The sequence below is a fragment of the Capricornis sumatraensis genome, chromosome 21 (genome assembly GCF_032405125.1).
Source record: "Capricornis sumatraensis isolate serow.1 chromosome 21, serow.2, whole genome shotgun sequence".
Classification (NCBI taxonomy): domain Eukaryota; kingdom Metazoa; phylum Chordata; class Mammalia; order Artiodactyla; family Bovidae; genus Capricornis; species Capricornis sumatraensis.
In genome coordinates, this window is record NC_091089.1 from 26166270 (window position 1) to 26182022 (window position 15753).

The 15753-nt window shown below is 43.2% G+C and overlaps 1 protein-coding gene across 1 annotated transcript in view; it reads right to left on the reverse strand.

Annotated features, from left to right (window-relative positions):
- Nucleotides 1-10613: 10613 nt before the first annotated feature.
- Nucleotides 10614-15753, reverse strand: part of ASXL3 (ASXL transcriptional regulator 3) — a 194165-nt gene continuing 189025 nt past the window's right edge. The window contains exon 12 of the mRNA XM_068993650.1: nucleotides 10614-14333. Within this exon, the coding sequence (XP_068849751.1) occupies nucleotides 10614-14333 (3720 nt within the window). The remainder of the gene's footprint in view (nucleotides 14334-15753) is intronic.

A 15753-nucleotide genomic window follows, 5' to 3' on the forward strand; every position in this document is an offset into this window, starting at 1 on the left:
GCTGTACAGTAAAGTGAATCAGCTATATATATATATACACATATCCCCTCCCTCTTGAACCTCTCCCCGACCCTCCACCCATCCAGGTCATCAGGGAGTACAGAGCTGAGCTCCCCGTGGCACATTCACATTAACATTTATAAAATAGCTAGCTAGTGGGAAGCAAAGGTATTTTTTAAGCATCACCTCATTCACGTGAATGTAGAACTGTGGGGAAAAATAATCTCTAACTTCGTTTTCCTCCTGAAATCTGAAGAATGTTATTGACATGACTATCTATTATTATGACTGTGAATCCAGAATGCAATGAGATGCTGATTTACCTTCCCTGGTGAATCATGCAGGGCACGGAACCACAAACCTGAAGCAAACCAGACCATCTGTGCTGTTTTCTCCAGATGAGTGGAATTTGGTGACAAATCATCCTCCAAACAAAGGGGGTCTCTTTCTTTTCATCTTTCTCTTTTAAGTGAGAAAGGGTAATTCTGCCAAAACGAGATGTAGAAATGTAGTTTGCTTCTCATACTACATTGCCTAAATATTTTGACTCTGAACCTAGATAAATTAGCCAATAAATTAAATTATGACTTCAAAGATTTTGCTCTTTGAAACATCAGTCCTCTTATTATTCTCCCATCCACATCCATGCTGTTCTGGGAAATAAGATGCTTCCTGGAAAGATACATTTGAATGACATTTTCTAAGGAAATTCCTTCTATATTATGACAATGCTGAGGCACAAAACACTAAAAAAATGTTTGGTAACTTTATATTTCTTGAAGAATCAAGTCATAAGTAAGAACTTTTGTCTCCTATAATGCAACAGCCGGTATAGCAATGCGGATCAATTAAACATTCATTCATTGAGTGTTGGATGGGGCTTAGAACTGGAAATGCCCAGTTGTTAGAATCCCCTTACAAGTATTGTGGGTCAGGAGGAAGCTCTGCTCACCTTCAGTGAGATGACACACTCTTGGGTAGAAAGGGAAGTTAAAGCATCTCATTTTGGAAATAGCAAAATGCATGTGTTCACACAATCTAACCTCACAAATCAATTGTTACTTTGATATGTCTTCAAATAATTGCTTATTAAATACTTAAAATATTAGCTTGCCAGGGGGCTTAAATAAACATATTTATGAGTAAGAAATATTAAAAGACAGCTTGGCCCTAGGGGGAAGATGGTAAGTCAGACACTGAATAGAGTGTGAATAATTCATTCATGTTCTTACAGCAGTGGCATAACAGACAGGGGGACAGAGGCCACTGGGGCTCCTGAATATTTTTCTCTATATGGTGACAGTTAATCACTGATGTTACCTGGGCTGGAATGAGTGGAGCAGTAGGACTTAACCAACCAAGACTTGCTTGGAAAAATACTGGTGATGTTTATCTCTGGCACTATGTCCTGTGGTTATCTGCTGACTGCCTCTTCTGTGCTCTTTCACTTTCCCCAGTGGTCAAAATAATTCTGTCTTGTGATCACCAGCAAATCAGGATGCCTTTATTCCTCAGAAGCACTGGACAAGGCACTGGGGGTTCTCTGACTTCAATCCAAACCTGCATCTTGCCTGTGCAGGACTTGCTTTTTGTTTTATCAGAACCCTACTGAATTGCATGAATAGTCAGAAGTCAAGTCATGTCCTTAAAAAAATACCCCACATTGCAATGTATATCAGTGCACTGCTATTTTTTAAACTAGTCTCTGTAATACTATTTGACATTTTAATATAGGAATGTGTGTTACATTCATTAAAAAAATTAACAAGTATCACCAACATTGGCTACCAAATTGTTTTAATATGTTGCTAATGTTTATAAAGTCCATTGTCAACATTACCAATATCCAAACAAGTTCCTGGAGTCATATAAGAAGGTCTGAGGGACATGGCTGTGAAATGTGTAAAGCACTGTACACCTTGCAGAGATCATTAGCAGTTAAGACTGATATGGCAGAGTCCTATTCAAGAGAAACCATTGGGATGCTGCCACGGAAGAGCATGCCCTCTTTCCCAGTGGGATGGCCCTGAGGCTTTGTCAGTTGTGAGCAATGGATGCCCCCGTGGAGGTTTCTTTCTTGTCCAGTTGCAATCTTAAATGGCCTCATCCACTCAGTTTACTTTCCCCACTGCACCTTGTACATGTCTTGGCTACACTCTTGCCATAATAAAATTACTGATCATCTTTCCCACTAGCCCATACTTTTTAAAGATTTTGGGATCCTCTGTTTTTCCTTAGTAGCCCCAGTACTCAGCAGTATAGGTAGTAGCCGTTGTGTTTCATAGATAAATAAGAGGATATGCTTTGGTCTCTGAAAAACCTTCTTTCAAACTCCAGGTGTAACCTGTGTATTCTTTTCTTTAAATTATCTAAGCCTCAGGTTCCTTGTTTATTCCATGGATATACTAGCAGGGCTTCCCTTATAGGATTTTTCTACAATGTGGTAATTAACACATATGGAATGCTTTGCAGTACTTGGTACACAGTATTTCATACATATTTCTTATTATTTTTAATAAAGACAATGTGTCTTTTAAGAACAGCTCTGAGAAATTGCCATATTTGGCATAGTATACAGCTAAATCTCTGTAAGTTTACTTCCATGAAGAGAATTTATAAAATCTTCATATTCAGACCATGAAGGCTAAAGATTTGAAAAAGATGTATTTATTACTAAGAGAATCATAAGTAGAAATCTGAAACTGCAGAGTGTGGTGCCTTCGATTACTCCAAGTTTTTGCTAAGGAAAGGTTTTTGGACAAGAAAGATCCCATGGGTTTCCAACCTCCTGGGTACAGAAAACAGACTGTCAGGTGGTTGTCAGAGGTTGGTAGAGGGAGGTGGGTGAAACGGGTGAAAAGGCACAAAATTCCAGGTGGAAAATAAATACCCATTCCAGACTTCTTGCCTGGAAAATTCCATGGACAGAGGAGCCTGGTGAGCTACAGTCCATGGGGTTGCAAAGAATCGGACGTGACTGAGCACACACATACAAGCCTCGTGAATGCAATGTACAACACGTGACCATACTTAACAGCACTGAATAGCATGGTTTAAAGATGATTAGAGAGTAGATCTCCAAAGTCCTTATCACAAGAAAAAGATTGTAACTATGTATTATGATGGGTATTAACTCCTCTTCCTGTGATGATCAATTTAAAATATATTCAAATATCAAATCATTAACTAAATATAAATTCAAATATTAAATCATTAACCTGGAACTAGTGTGTTATATACCAATTACACCTCAAAAACAAAAAAAGAGAACCATTTCAATGTCAGAAGATGAAAAAAAAAGGAGCTGTTACCAATCTCACACTGTTTTTCTCTTGGTCAAAAAGTATCTTGTAGGCTCCAACTGGCCCTCTAACAATGAAGAAATTATAGACATGAAGATGAGAGATAATGAGCTATCCATAAAGTCCTACTCTAAATGTAGTTTGGAAAATATTTTTGAATTATTGAATTTTTTAAGATGCCAACTCATTTCCCATAGCTCTGTTTTCCCTGCAAATATAAAGACTGTTTTACTAAAAATAAAGCCAAAAAAACTATGTGATACAAAAAAAGTCTACATCGAGTTCACATGTTAAAGCAAGAAGAGGTATAAAAGGTATTAGTGACTTCTATTTAGAAACATCAAGGAGAACTTCCCCACTTAAGCCTTTCAATTTCGCATTATGAGATTTAAATTCATCAATTGGCAAATGAATTTTATATTACAGGAAGAAATGTTTTTAAAATTTCCATATAAATGGACATGCATTAAATGCTACTGCTTCTTCATAGAAAAAGAACATCCAGGAGAAACTCCTATGGTCCCCGCAGTTGTTGAGGCCAACCTTTTTCATCGAAAGCCAAATGAATCAAGGAAATAAAACCATAGTTCTGCACTACCTCTATGTTCTCTCTTCATTAGAAGAATGAGGATTTGGAAATTAGCAGTTTTCTGAAATAAAACCATAATATGAAACCATAGATACATTTGGATCAAAGGTGAAACCTACTTTCCATGTACCATTTAACCAGCTTATGAGAAATCACGACACTGTGGTGAGTATCCAGAAAAATAAATGATCTTACTTATCTCAAGTGTCTAGGACCTTCTGTTGAAGCAGCAGGTGTTCCCTCCTTTAGCCAAGTTGCTGTTTATGGAGGGCATCCACCAAACAAGGTACTTGTAAACATCAAAAGGGGGAAATGCCTGGACTTTTTGTTGTGTTTGGGTTAAAGCTCACCTTTGAACCATCTCTAAATAATTTCCTTAAAACACACACACACACACACACAGATTGTAGGTGGAAATTTTAGCTTAGATAACTAAAAACCAAACTTCCCCATAAATGCAATGGATACAAGAAGTATAAATGCTAACTATTGATAAAAGCAGATTCAGGGAATTGCTTTGTTCACAGAACTTATCTTCAGCCAATCTTCATCGATTCGTTGTAATAGGACCACCTTTTTTTATTTGTCTGGCATCAGTTTGGATGCCTATGCTTTGCAGGATTGCTAAATCTATTCACTATCAGCGTTACTGATAGGTATAAAAATGGAATATTATTTAATATAGCTGAAAAACATAATAAAACTTTTAAATAAAATAGCAGGAAAAAATCAACCTTTGCTTTGTAAATCCGGGGACCCTCCTCCAGTTGGTGAGAATGTATGTAATTTATTGACTAGCAACTGGAGAAAAGTTTCTGCAGTTAAAAAGACTGGGTTCATTGGCCAATCTAGACTTCCAGATTAGCTGTGACACTGGAGGACTCCCAACTTCTGATTTCTGTTTCACTGTGGATAATGACGTCTGCACTGAACTTGACATAATAAGTTCATGCCAACTGCACCCACTGTCTTCAAAGAAATTCAAGGCGACACACTTTCTAAGACTGATGTTCAACTCTATCCTGCAGGAAGAAGTCCAAAACTGTTGTTAACAACTATTCTCCCGGTGAGATTCTTTCTAAATAATATTTAAGAGCTTGTTGAATCACTGGGTAAATCATTTGTTCTCAGATAAGGTCATAATAGATACAAATATGTACCTTAGATCCTAAGAGAAACTGTTACTTCAGTAAGGTTACATTAATATATTAAGAATAAACATTTATATGAAAATTGCTTAATGTACCTATTATGAGACTAAACAAATTAAAACATAATCAGATAAGTTTCAAGAAATGTCACCTTAGAGAATGCTTGGTGGTTCAATTTTCTGTGATGAATTTTGGAACAGACGATGCCTGGGCAGTAATGTAATGAAAACAATAAAAGAAAAATTCCACAATGCTAAATAAAATCAAGAAAAGATTCTGTATAGGATGAAAAAGGAGTGCCAGTATTATAGTGAAAATAATTTAGTGTCAATTACAAGTATTTATTTCATTGCCTTACTTGAATAAGCTGTATTTTCATTACTATAATCATTTAATCTATGAGAAGGAAGAAGCATGTTTTTATTTTCCTCCAAAAGTAAACATCCTTTTTCGCCATCTGGTGGCTAAAGACCGCATTTTCTGTGTAGATGAAAACAGCTGAACTCAGATTTAACAGCTAATTATGTTTAATACTTTCAGCTTCATCTTACTGTAAAGATATGCATATTTCCTTAACCAATGTAAATACAACTGAGGTGATTTTGTTTTAATGGTTCAGAGGATTTTATTCATATCAATCTATCTGTAATATTTAATGCAAGAGATGAAAACTAACCTGCAATTATTTTAAAAAAGAATTTTGAGAGGTAATTCATTTTGAAAGTTAAATATGGTAGTAACATTTTGTCTAACTTACCTTTCTTTTGGTATAAGGAATTAACAATATTTGTATGAAAACAAGAAGATTCAAATATATTTTTAAATAAGCATAATAGATATGGTTAATTTCAAAGAGGAAACCTTTGTAGTAATAGTTACAACTGTATGTTGAAAATTCACCATACCAATAAGGGTAGAAAATTTAGCAGTATATGGTTGGTTCTGCTTATAAACTTTTTGTTAAGTAAAATGTCCAATGTATTTATTAGCACATTTTATGTGTATATATATTAACCACCTCATTTCATTAAAAATTTAAAATTCATATTAAAAATTAGAAATGACAATAATTGAAGGTTGAATTTCTTTATTTTCTCCCAGAATATTTTAATATTGAAACCCAAATCATTACTTTAGAGAAAGGGAAAAACAGAAACATGGAAAGACAAACATTTCATTTAACTTATGGTATCGTGAGCAGTCACTTTTTTAGGCAACACTTTTTTTTTTCTTTGTAGAAAAGAAATAAAAAACAAACAGCACCATTAAAGAATGCATGATCCCTGAATTCTAAACAAAACACTGCCTAAGAATTGTTTCAATGCTTGTTGCACTCCGTCACATTTAGTCAGGTATCAAAGCAAGCATAACAGTATTAAATTGTAGCAGTCTTACTGATTCAACTGCTCCCCCTTCTGAGGATTTTACACACCTTTTCTGAGTTTTTCCTGTGGGAATAATATATTCTTTGGTAGAGGGCTGAAGGAGGGTTGGACTTCGCTGTATGCTGATATAAAATGTCTGTGTACGTTCCGGGCCTTTGCCCCCCAATCTGTATTTGTCGTGCATGTTATGTTTGGGTTGATTCACATTTTGCTGTTACACTGTAAGAGTAATACCGCCTTTTAAAAAAGGCATTAAATGGCTAATGTCAAACAGATGTAAACATTCAGAATACTGACCAAAGGGAAAAAAAATACACACAAACACACGTTAAAAAAGTGTACTGAAAATATGAGTCAGATTAGGTTTCCATGAAGCCAGGGGGAAAAAATACAGCAGTACAAGAAAAATTATGGCAACCAAGTAAAGCACTTTCTTTGAAACATTCATGAACAGTACAAATACAACAAAGTTTTTTTCTACAGTCTAAATTATTCTGCAACTATCAAAGAGAGTACAAAGCGAAATAGTATGTGCTATAAAAAAAAAAGCAGCTCCTTTAAATTATAGTAAAAATGCTTTTTGTTCGCTTTACAGTGACAAAGCATGAGGACTGAAGACAAGATTTTTTTTCTATTCAGTGACATTTTGGCTACATCGGCCCCTGACAGTCTGGTGAGTTCCTTTTCTAGGACTCTTCACATCGCTCTCTAGAACATGGACAGTGACTCTGGGCTCTGCGTATTTGGTGGGCTCACTCCCTCCAGGTCGCTAGCCCGGTGCTGGCCTCCACACTACAGAGCAGATACGACCCCTAACTCGGCTTCAGCTTCTGTCACCTGGGATTTTACCAGACCCAGGAGGAACTGGGAAACCAAGGCCACAGTAATTTCCCCTTTAGAAATTGTGCGAGTGTTTGTAAAGGCCATGGGGCTGTAGCATCTTGGATTCGTACTCTTGGCTGTCCTGTGAAGCACCGCACGCACCAGTTTGTGTCTATTTTGAAAGAGTACGACTCTCCAGCTCTAGAAGTCAACTAAACCTTCCACAGCTCATCCCCAAAACACATACCACCACAAAGTCTTTATAGCAACCAGGCTCAACCTCATAGGTTTGTTTTCAAGTTTTTTCCTTCAAACTAGACCTTAACAGGGAAATAGTCTATGTAACTATGGTGCTCAGGTCGCCAACATTTCTGCTATTCTCACTTTGGGGAAGGAAAAATTTTTTCATTCTGAAAATGACTCTTGCATGAGAACGTTCATATTAACATGCCCATTAACTACCTAAATGTCTTTATACAACTTCAGGCAGATGTATATCATATAGGAGAGGGATCAGGGAATAGCAGTTTTCTTCCACCCCTGGTTTCAAAAGTGCTACTTAGGGAAATACAACCTTTGTGAAATTAATAATAAAAAAAAATTCCATGATAGATGTGCAAGCCATGTTCCTGATATGGATATCACAGTGTCCAATTACCAGGATAACACACACACTAAAATTTGCAAACATGTAGCAAATAATATACTCCATTTGCACATAGGCAGATATCAGTGGAAATCAAGACACTAAGAATTTGCTCACCTAATCCAAATATACTGGCTTTTGTATATAAATATTAAATGGCCATTCATAACATATCTGACCTATGTTTTACTTGTGAATTTTTCTTTCCATCTTTCGAGTGCAAAGCTTTAATTCTTCAGTAATATAAACCATATGTGAACACTGGGAATTTAAACAGGGGCAGAGAAAGAGCAAGGGCAGAGAAATATTATGCTCTTTGGAACAGGGTGATAGAATCCACATGTGATCAGCAACTGATTCTCCAAACTTATCATGTGAAAAATCAGAAAAGAGAGAAGGACACTTTTCTTTATTCCCAGTGAGTTAACTTGCGGGCAATGTTCCACAATGATGGAATTGATAATGAGCTCAGTATCATATCAGCCTCAATTGTATCTCATATGCAGAGTGCAAAGGTTTTGTAGACTGGAGTTTCAACAAGGTGTCAGTTACTAGGGTAATGCTGAATCTGCTGGTGTGGACAGTATCTGACACTGGTAGAGGAGCAACTAAACTTGGGAGGAGGAGGTGGCATGCAAGTGTCTACGTTTCAGGGGTGCCCCTCTGTGAGCGTGCCCTTCTGAGCCAACATCAGAGCCAAGCAGACCATGGAGACCCACTGATGAGGATACCACTCAAACCACCTGGTGCAGAGTGAACTAAGGATCCGCTGGAACGAATGCTGCCTTTCTTGGGAAGGGCTGGTTAAGTGCATTGCTAATATTCTCAGCCACTAATTCTGTTAATTTTAATGTGAAAAACAGAAGTGACAGCAACTGAAGCACTGAATCTCAGCCACGGAGGTAGGCCTTATTTGCTTTGATTTCTTCCTAAGTATCTTTCACTATCAGCAATTTGTTAGTAAAAATGACATATCACTTAATAAAATTTGGCAACATCACAGTAATAAACATGGAGAAAAAACATGCCATGGTTGACTACTATCAAAAAAATTGCAAGTTTTTTTTTTATCCTCAGGAATGTAATTTCCACTCATTCTAGTCAATTTTTAAGATGTAATTTAAGGGAATGTCAAAAGTTAACTTTGATTAGGACGATGCCTTGTGAAAACAACTGTCATTCTTACCCTGAATACAGAAGACGCCCCCCAACACCCAGCTCTTCTACCGCCACAATCGACCAGTGGGTTAAAGGTACTCCCCATTTTGTGCTCGGTTAATATGAAGTTAAAATGGACATGGTTTTTGTTCTTTCATCTTCCCGCAGTGTGCATGTGCTTTCGAACCTGCTTTAGGAACAGAGCCTGCTGAAACTACAGCTGTCCTCCGGCACGAGGGTGGCTGAAGTCCACGGAATGCAACTCAAATACTCAATGCCCAGACTCTCGGCTAAACATTGAGAACAGTTGTAAGATGCAGTATCCCTTTTTCAAAAGTAGTTCCACTACCCCAAATGTGAAGAATGCACTGAATTCACCTGAGGGTGGGGGGAAACCAGATCATGGAACACCCACAACAATTCTAAAGGACTAGTTCAGAGTCAAATGCAATTACAGAGACCCTGACTCATGAGGAAAAAACTTGTTTGGAAAAATGTCAACACTTCAGGCTTCTAGAGTCCCTTTGGTCATCAATGACACTTTAAAAAAGAAATGGCCAACCTCTGCAGAGTCAGAAGTCAGAATGCAATGGTGTCATCAATAAAGGGCTATGATTATTTCCCCCCAATCTCAATATCCAGTAACTGTATTAGAGTGAATAGAATGGACCGATATTTACATCATCAACCCATTTAGGTGTGTTTGCATACACAGCATTTTACTTGTTTGCTCTGAATTCTGGGGCATCTTTTTTCATACTTGCTCTTAGAAGCCAGCCACGCACAAAGCTCTGAAATCCTCTGGGCCTCTTACAGTCTCAGGTGTCAAGAGGCTTGAATCAGACTGCTGGGCAAGAGGCCCACACTGCAATTTCAGGTAGAAAAGACATTTCACTATGATGTGTGTACCATGTCCAAGGCAGATCCAGGTAATCTGCCCATCTCCGAAAAGAGTCAAAAGGGAGGAAAGAGAGTAAGGGCAGTGGAGTTCATTAAAGGTATACCTCCTTTAATATCTCTTGTGATATGAGTAAATACAAGGAATCATACACTTAAATCAGATTCCCTTTGCCAAACAGAATGTCATCACTTATGGTGAAGGCAGATCCAAAGGAGTCAACTGTGGGAACCCTCACTGGAATGGTTTACCTGTAGAAGAATGCATCACCACCTCAAAATTGCTTTTACCAATCTCTTTCTACATCTCCATTTCTGGTTACCATGAAGTAATTAAATTGTCCTTTTCCTTGCTACACCTGGATTTTTTTTTTAAGCAACAAATTGGGAGGGAGTGACCTGTATACACACGTGTAGAAATTTTCCAGGAGTTGCAAATAGCAACTGAATATGCAAAAGACATGCTGCTGAGCCCCTTGGCTGGGATGCGATCTCGCCTCTCCCAGAAACGCCAGAAAACAATATGAGATACAGAAAAGAGCCTCTGTTCCAAACTAAAATAAATTAGCATGGGATAGACCCCAGAGTGACTCAATGTGGTGTTGATGATGCCGTTTGGCTTTTCCGTAGAGGAAAAGGGATACTGCACCTTTCACTTGGCTTTTATCGCACAACCAGGCAAGCGACACAGAGTTTAGAAGGCCCTATGCAGTCGTCGTGGCAGAAGGCCCCGCAGCCTTTGCACACAATCATGGCTTTCAGCCGGCAAGAGCATTTCAGTTCCAATTCGTCCGCGTTGCTGCTGTCGGCAAAGTTCTGAACAGGCATCTGGGCGTTTTGAGCGGGCAGGCCCGTGGTGGGACTGGAGCCACTTCCCAAAACCCCAATGGACTTTTCAATGGCAGACGTGGCCCTTCTGAAGCTTGTGCTCCCAAAGTGGATGGTTGGATAGTTTCCACAGACCTGCTGTTGTTGCTGCACCTGCATTTTCTGAGCAGCTAATTGGGTAAAAGGCTTTTGGGGCTCGGAAAGCAAATAGGAAGAGAAATCGGCATTTTTCAGCGCAAAGGCCTTCAACTGTTCTTTCATCTCATTCTGGTCATAGGAAACTTGTTTCATGCCCAGTTCGCAGCTGCTGCTCAAACCTTCCTCAAAAGAAAGAGGTTCCGATTTTATATTGCTACATATGCCCGTGGACTGTGGCCAACTGAGTCGCTTAGTGGTTTCCATGGTAACCGGCGGTTGTTTTTGCTCGGGTGGGACTTCTGGGTTAGGATGAGGTGGAGGTAGCGGAGGTGGCGGTGGGGGGGGCGGCGGGGGCAGAGCCAAGGGGGGCGGGGGCGGGGGTGGAGGCGGCGGGAGATGCACCAGGGCCTTGTGTGGCATTCCGTGCGGGTTCCCCCCGACGTCATCACCTTCTTTAATGGGCACGTTGGGGGGTGCCATGTTGGCTAACCTCAGCTGGTGAGGCGCCGAGGAAAGGCCAACCTCCCCCAGTCCCTTCTGTTCAAGGTGCCTGTTGAAGGCGAACGCATTACAGCCTGCTGAGGTCTTGGCAGAGGCCGGTAACAGAGCTGCTGGAGGAAGGGGGCCCCTGGGTGTCAGAGGCATTTGGTAAAACTGCTGTCTGTGCGAGGTCCCGGGGTCGGGATGGAAGCCCCCGTTCTTGTCGACGTGAAACAGGGTCTGCTGGAAGCTACACGAGGGGAGCAGCCGCTTCTGCTGTTTGACCTCAGGGCTGTGAGCAATCCTGCTCTGCGCAGGGTGCTTGTTCAGCCACTCCTGCTTCAGAGGTTGGCTGTGTGCCAGCGGACTCAGGCCGGAGCCGAGGACACAGGGCACCCCTTTCACGTCGGGGTCCGCCAGCAGTTTCCCCGGCTCACATTTCACTTGTGTGTGCTCCCCCACGGTCCTAGCCACCCTCTTCTTGGGGTGGTTCTCTCGCTTCCTCATTTGGAGCGGTGCCAGGGCTCCGGCCAAGTAGCCCTTCCCATCTGGATTGGGCGAGCTGAGGGGCATTTCAACCACGTTCCTCTCTGGGGCTGCTTTACCCGCTGAGGTAGTCGGAAGAGGCAGGGGGAGCCTGTTGATCTCCAGCTTGGCTCCCAATCTGGGCTGCGGCAACACTTTCTCCAGAGGCAGGTTGCCCTGGAGTAACTGTGTGACGAGGGGGTTGTTGGCCTCCACCGACGACAGGCGGCAGCTGGAGCTCCCAGCGCTGGGCACCCGCTTCAGGGTGTCTGTGGCCAAAGAGACGGCCTCCTCCAGGGGCCCGGAGGCGGGGGCCTTCACGGTCTGCGGCGGCTGCGCACTCGGGGCTGCCTCGGCGGCCGGAGCAGGCAGCTCGGAGCTGGGGAAGTCTTCGGTGTCCATCCTGAAGCCCTTGTCCACGTCGTGAGGTTCGGACTTCACGGGGAGCGTGACGCTTGTGATGAGATTCCGGGGCTGAAGTTCCGCCACGTGCGAGTAGCAGGCATGCTCGGTCTTGATGGACTTGGGACAGCTCTGCTCCAGATAGTCCTTCTGTTTGCTGGAAGCCGGATGGCTGGGCGGAGGCTGGCCCGTGCTCCGCATCCCGTCCTCACTCCAGCAGATCCGACTGCCCGGGTTGTATGGATGGCTACAGGTGGTGTCAGCTTCACTCTTGAACGCGGCTGAGCCACGCCCCTGCTCGGCAAAGCTGTGACTTGGAGGATGCCCCTCTTTTAATTTATCGGGACCAACCAGGAGTCCTTCACGAAGACCCGGACAAGTGGCCTTCATCGTCTGACTGTCTTGCTCGGCTGCGGAAGCCGCGATGAAACTGGAACCGTGATCTCCTCCTTCAAGGGCCACTGGCTCAGGCCTGCTGATGACAGACACCTGCGGGAAGGCCACGGGTGCCCCGGTTGCCTCCGTCCTCCCGGGCCGGGTCTGGAGCTCCAAGCCAGCTTCTGCGCTCTCTAGGGAAACCGTCAGAGACAGGGTGGAGGTCAGCGTGGTGCTGTGGTCCACGATGACCTTACACGGGATCGATCGGTTTATGGGTGCTGGTGTGAAGCCGCCCGGGATTGGCTGAGGTTTCCCAGAAGGGTCTCCCCTGTTCCGAGTCCCTGAAGTCTTTTCCAGGCTTTCGGCACTTAACTTGGGAGGGCTATCATAAGAGCTGATGGTCAGCATGCTTCCAGAAAACACTGCCACGGGTGGGCGTGCCACCAGGGCATCGGTGACTGAAACAGGGTCCCTACAGCCAAGGGAGGCTCTCACAGTGGTGCCAATGGGCACGGTGGCCGGTTCTTCGCTCCCAGGCATGGCTATCTTCTCAGAAGGGTATCTGTTGTTCATTCCCGTTGGGGGCATCAAAACAGAGCTCGTGGGGAGATGATTGGGCAAGTTGCTTCCAATCGAGGGAGCTGGCACGGAGGTGTACTGAGCAGAGCTGAGGCTGCCAGCACTGCTGCTGGGTACCAGTGCCAGCTGGTCATTGCGGGGGCTGGCCGAGCCTGAGCCCTCTGAGGGGGCGGGGAGAGGTGTGCTCTCCATACATTTTGGTATAATGGCTATGCATGGGGTGTCCGTTCCCTGGATGGTTTTTAACATGCTTATGTTACAAGCAGAAATTGTAGCGTTTGCACTGTCAACAGACATTAGGACGGAGGATTTATCAACAGGACTTACAAAGGGATGCTCTTTAATGGCTCCCGACAGAGCGGTGCTGCAGACAGACGCGGGGACGGGGTTTTTATTAAAAAGCATGGGCACACTGCTATTTTCAGAAGAGGTAGATGAAACCATTTTCTCAGGTAAGTGTGACACAGGTGTGTTTTCGTCAGAACTATGCACAGATAAGTCTGTGGCGGTTTCTGGAAGTTTCGTCGGGTTGAGAGGCTGCTGTAGAACCGTGACGGTGTCCCGGAGGTGCGCGGCCTTGTTGCTGGGAGATCGGCAGTTCGGGTTGACAATGATGACGCCAGGCGAGCCTTCAATTTTTGTTTCAGGGGCAGGAGAGACAACGTCTAAGCTTGGAGGCCCTTCCTTTGGGCCGAGCAGGGGAGGCCCCCGGGGCTCTTTCGGGTTCTGGAAGAGGTGGGCTCGTGCTTGATGCTTAGCAAAGAGCTTGGCCTTCGTCTGCTCTTTGATGTGCGCCAGGGTCCGGGCCTTCCCGCCCTCTCCGGGGCTCCCCATGGCACCTGAGACGATGCTGGCCGCGGCTGCCACAGCTGCAGCCGCCGCCGCCTCGCGCTGGGCCCTGGCTTGCTGCGCTCGGGCCTTGATGTCTGCCAGGGTCCGGGCTCCCGTGTTCCTCCCGCTACTGACCGAGGTGCTGGAAGACGCACGAGCCTCTGGTTTGGAGACGGGTTGGCTCTTGATGATAAAGGGTGGCCCAATTTTGGAAAGCTGGATCTACAGGAAGGAGGCGGGGGGCGGGGGGTGGGGTGGGGCGGGGCAGAAATGAAAAGATAAAGTAAGCGTAAGGAGCACGGAAGAGGCGCATGTGCACATGATTCCAGAGGCGCGCATGAACTCAAGGGCAGGGAATAACCACGTTTTTTAAGGGCTAACCCCTACATCCAGGAATGGGCTTTTGGGGGTAAAAAAAAAAAAAAGCAACAATAAACGCAGCAGGAATGTGAAAATTAAAAAAATTTAACCTCTGTTTTAATCTACAAAACATCAAACAGTGACTTCATTTGGCATGGAAATGAAACATATTAAATGGAACATCTATGAATGGAAAGGGAGCCCAAGTGAGAGGAACCCTCTTCAAATGAGGTGAACTAAAAATAGTTAAGCTTTCGACTTATCTTCCTGGCTGGCATGAAAAAGCAGGACCTTGACTCTGTTTGAATTTACTGGTCTTAATTTGACATAAAGGAGAAAGCCCCAAGGAAGGCTCAAGACTAGAATTCTCAGCTGTGATCCCAGGCTGTGTACTTTAGTTTCTCCAACAACCTCCCAAGTCGAAGGCTGGAGGTTTTATGTGGTCCCATACCACCTAGCATGCTGCCTTATACATATAATAAGCACCCAATACAAGTTTGTAAATTCAGTTGTAAAATGAGCCTGGCTATTTCCGGTCTATTTCCTTCACAGAGCTGTTATAAAGAGGGAATGAGACTGTTTTTGTGAGAGTGCTCTGCCTTCCAAAGGGATTTTGTTATTAGCAGTACGTTATATTGAAAGCAAGGGCAACTTTAGTTTTCTGCCTCTAAAATAACAGGGGTTGGGCAGTTTATTTTGGAAATCCACAGTGTGCTGAATTTCATACATGTCCCAACACACACTGTTCACTTACTCATGCTAACTGAGAAACGCATATGTGTGTGCTCAATTGCTAAGTCATGTCTGACTCTTTGCAACCCTATGGAATGTAGCCTGCCAGGATCCTCTCTGTCCATGGGATTTTCTAGGCAAGAATATTGGAGTGGGCTGCCATTTCCTCCTCCAAGGGATCTTCCCAATCCAGGGCTCAAACTTGCATCTCCTGCTTGGCAGGCGGATTCTTTACCATTGAGCCACCAAGGAAGCCCAAGAGATGCACAGTTGTCACCGAATTCATGAAGCCTAAGGCCTAACAACCAATATCCCAAAGCAATGGCCTGTGATATGCTAGCCACTGAGAATGTTCACAGAGTCACAGATTTGTGGAGCTGGAAGGGATCTAGTTAAACCCCTTAAGGTACAGTTGCAAACACTGAGCCTCTGGAGATAGGCTGCTCTGGGGTCGTCTAACCAGAGCACGATGGAGACTTTCAGCTCCCTGTTCTCTCCTGTTGACATGTACTATGCTTCCTTTTATTCTGTCCTCTAGAAAAAAGATTCT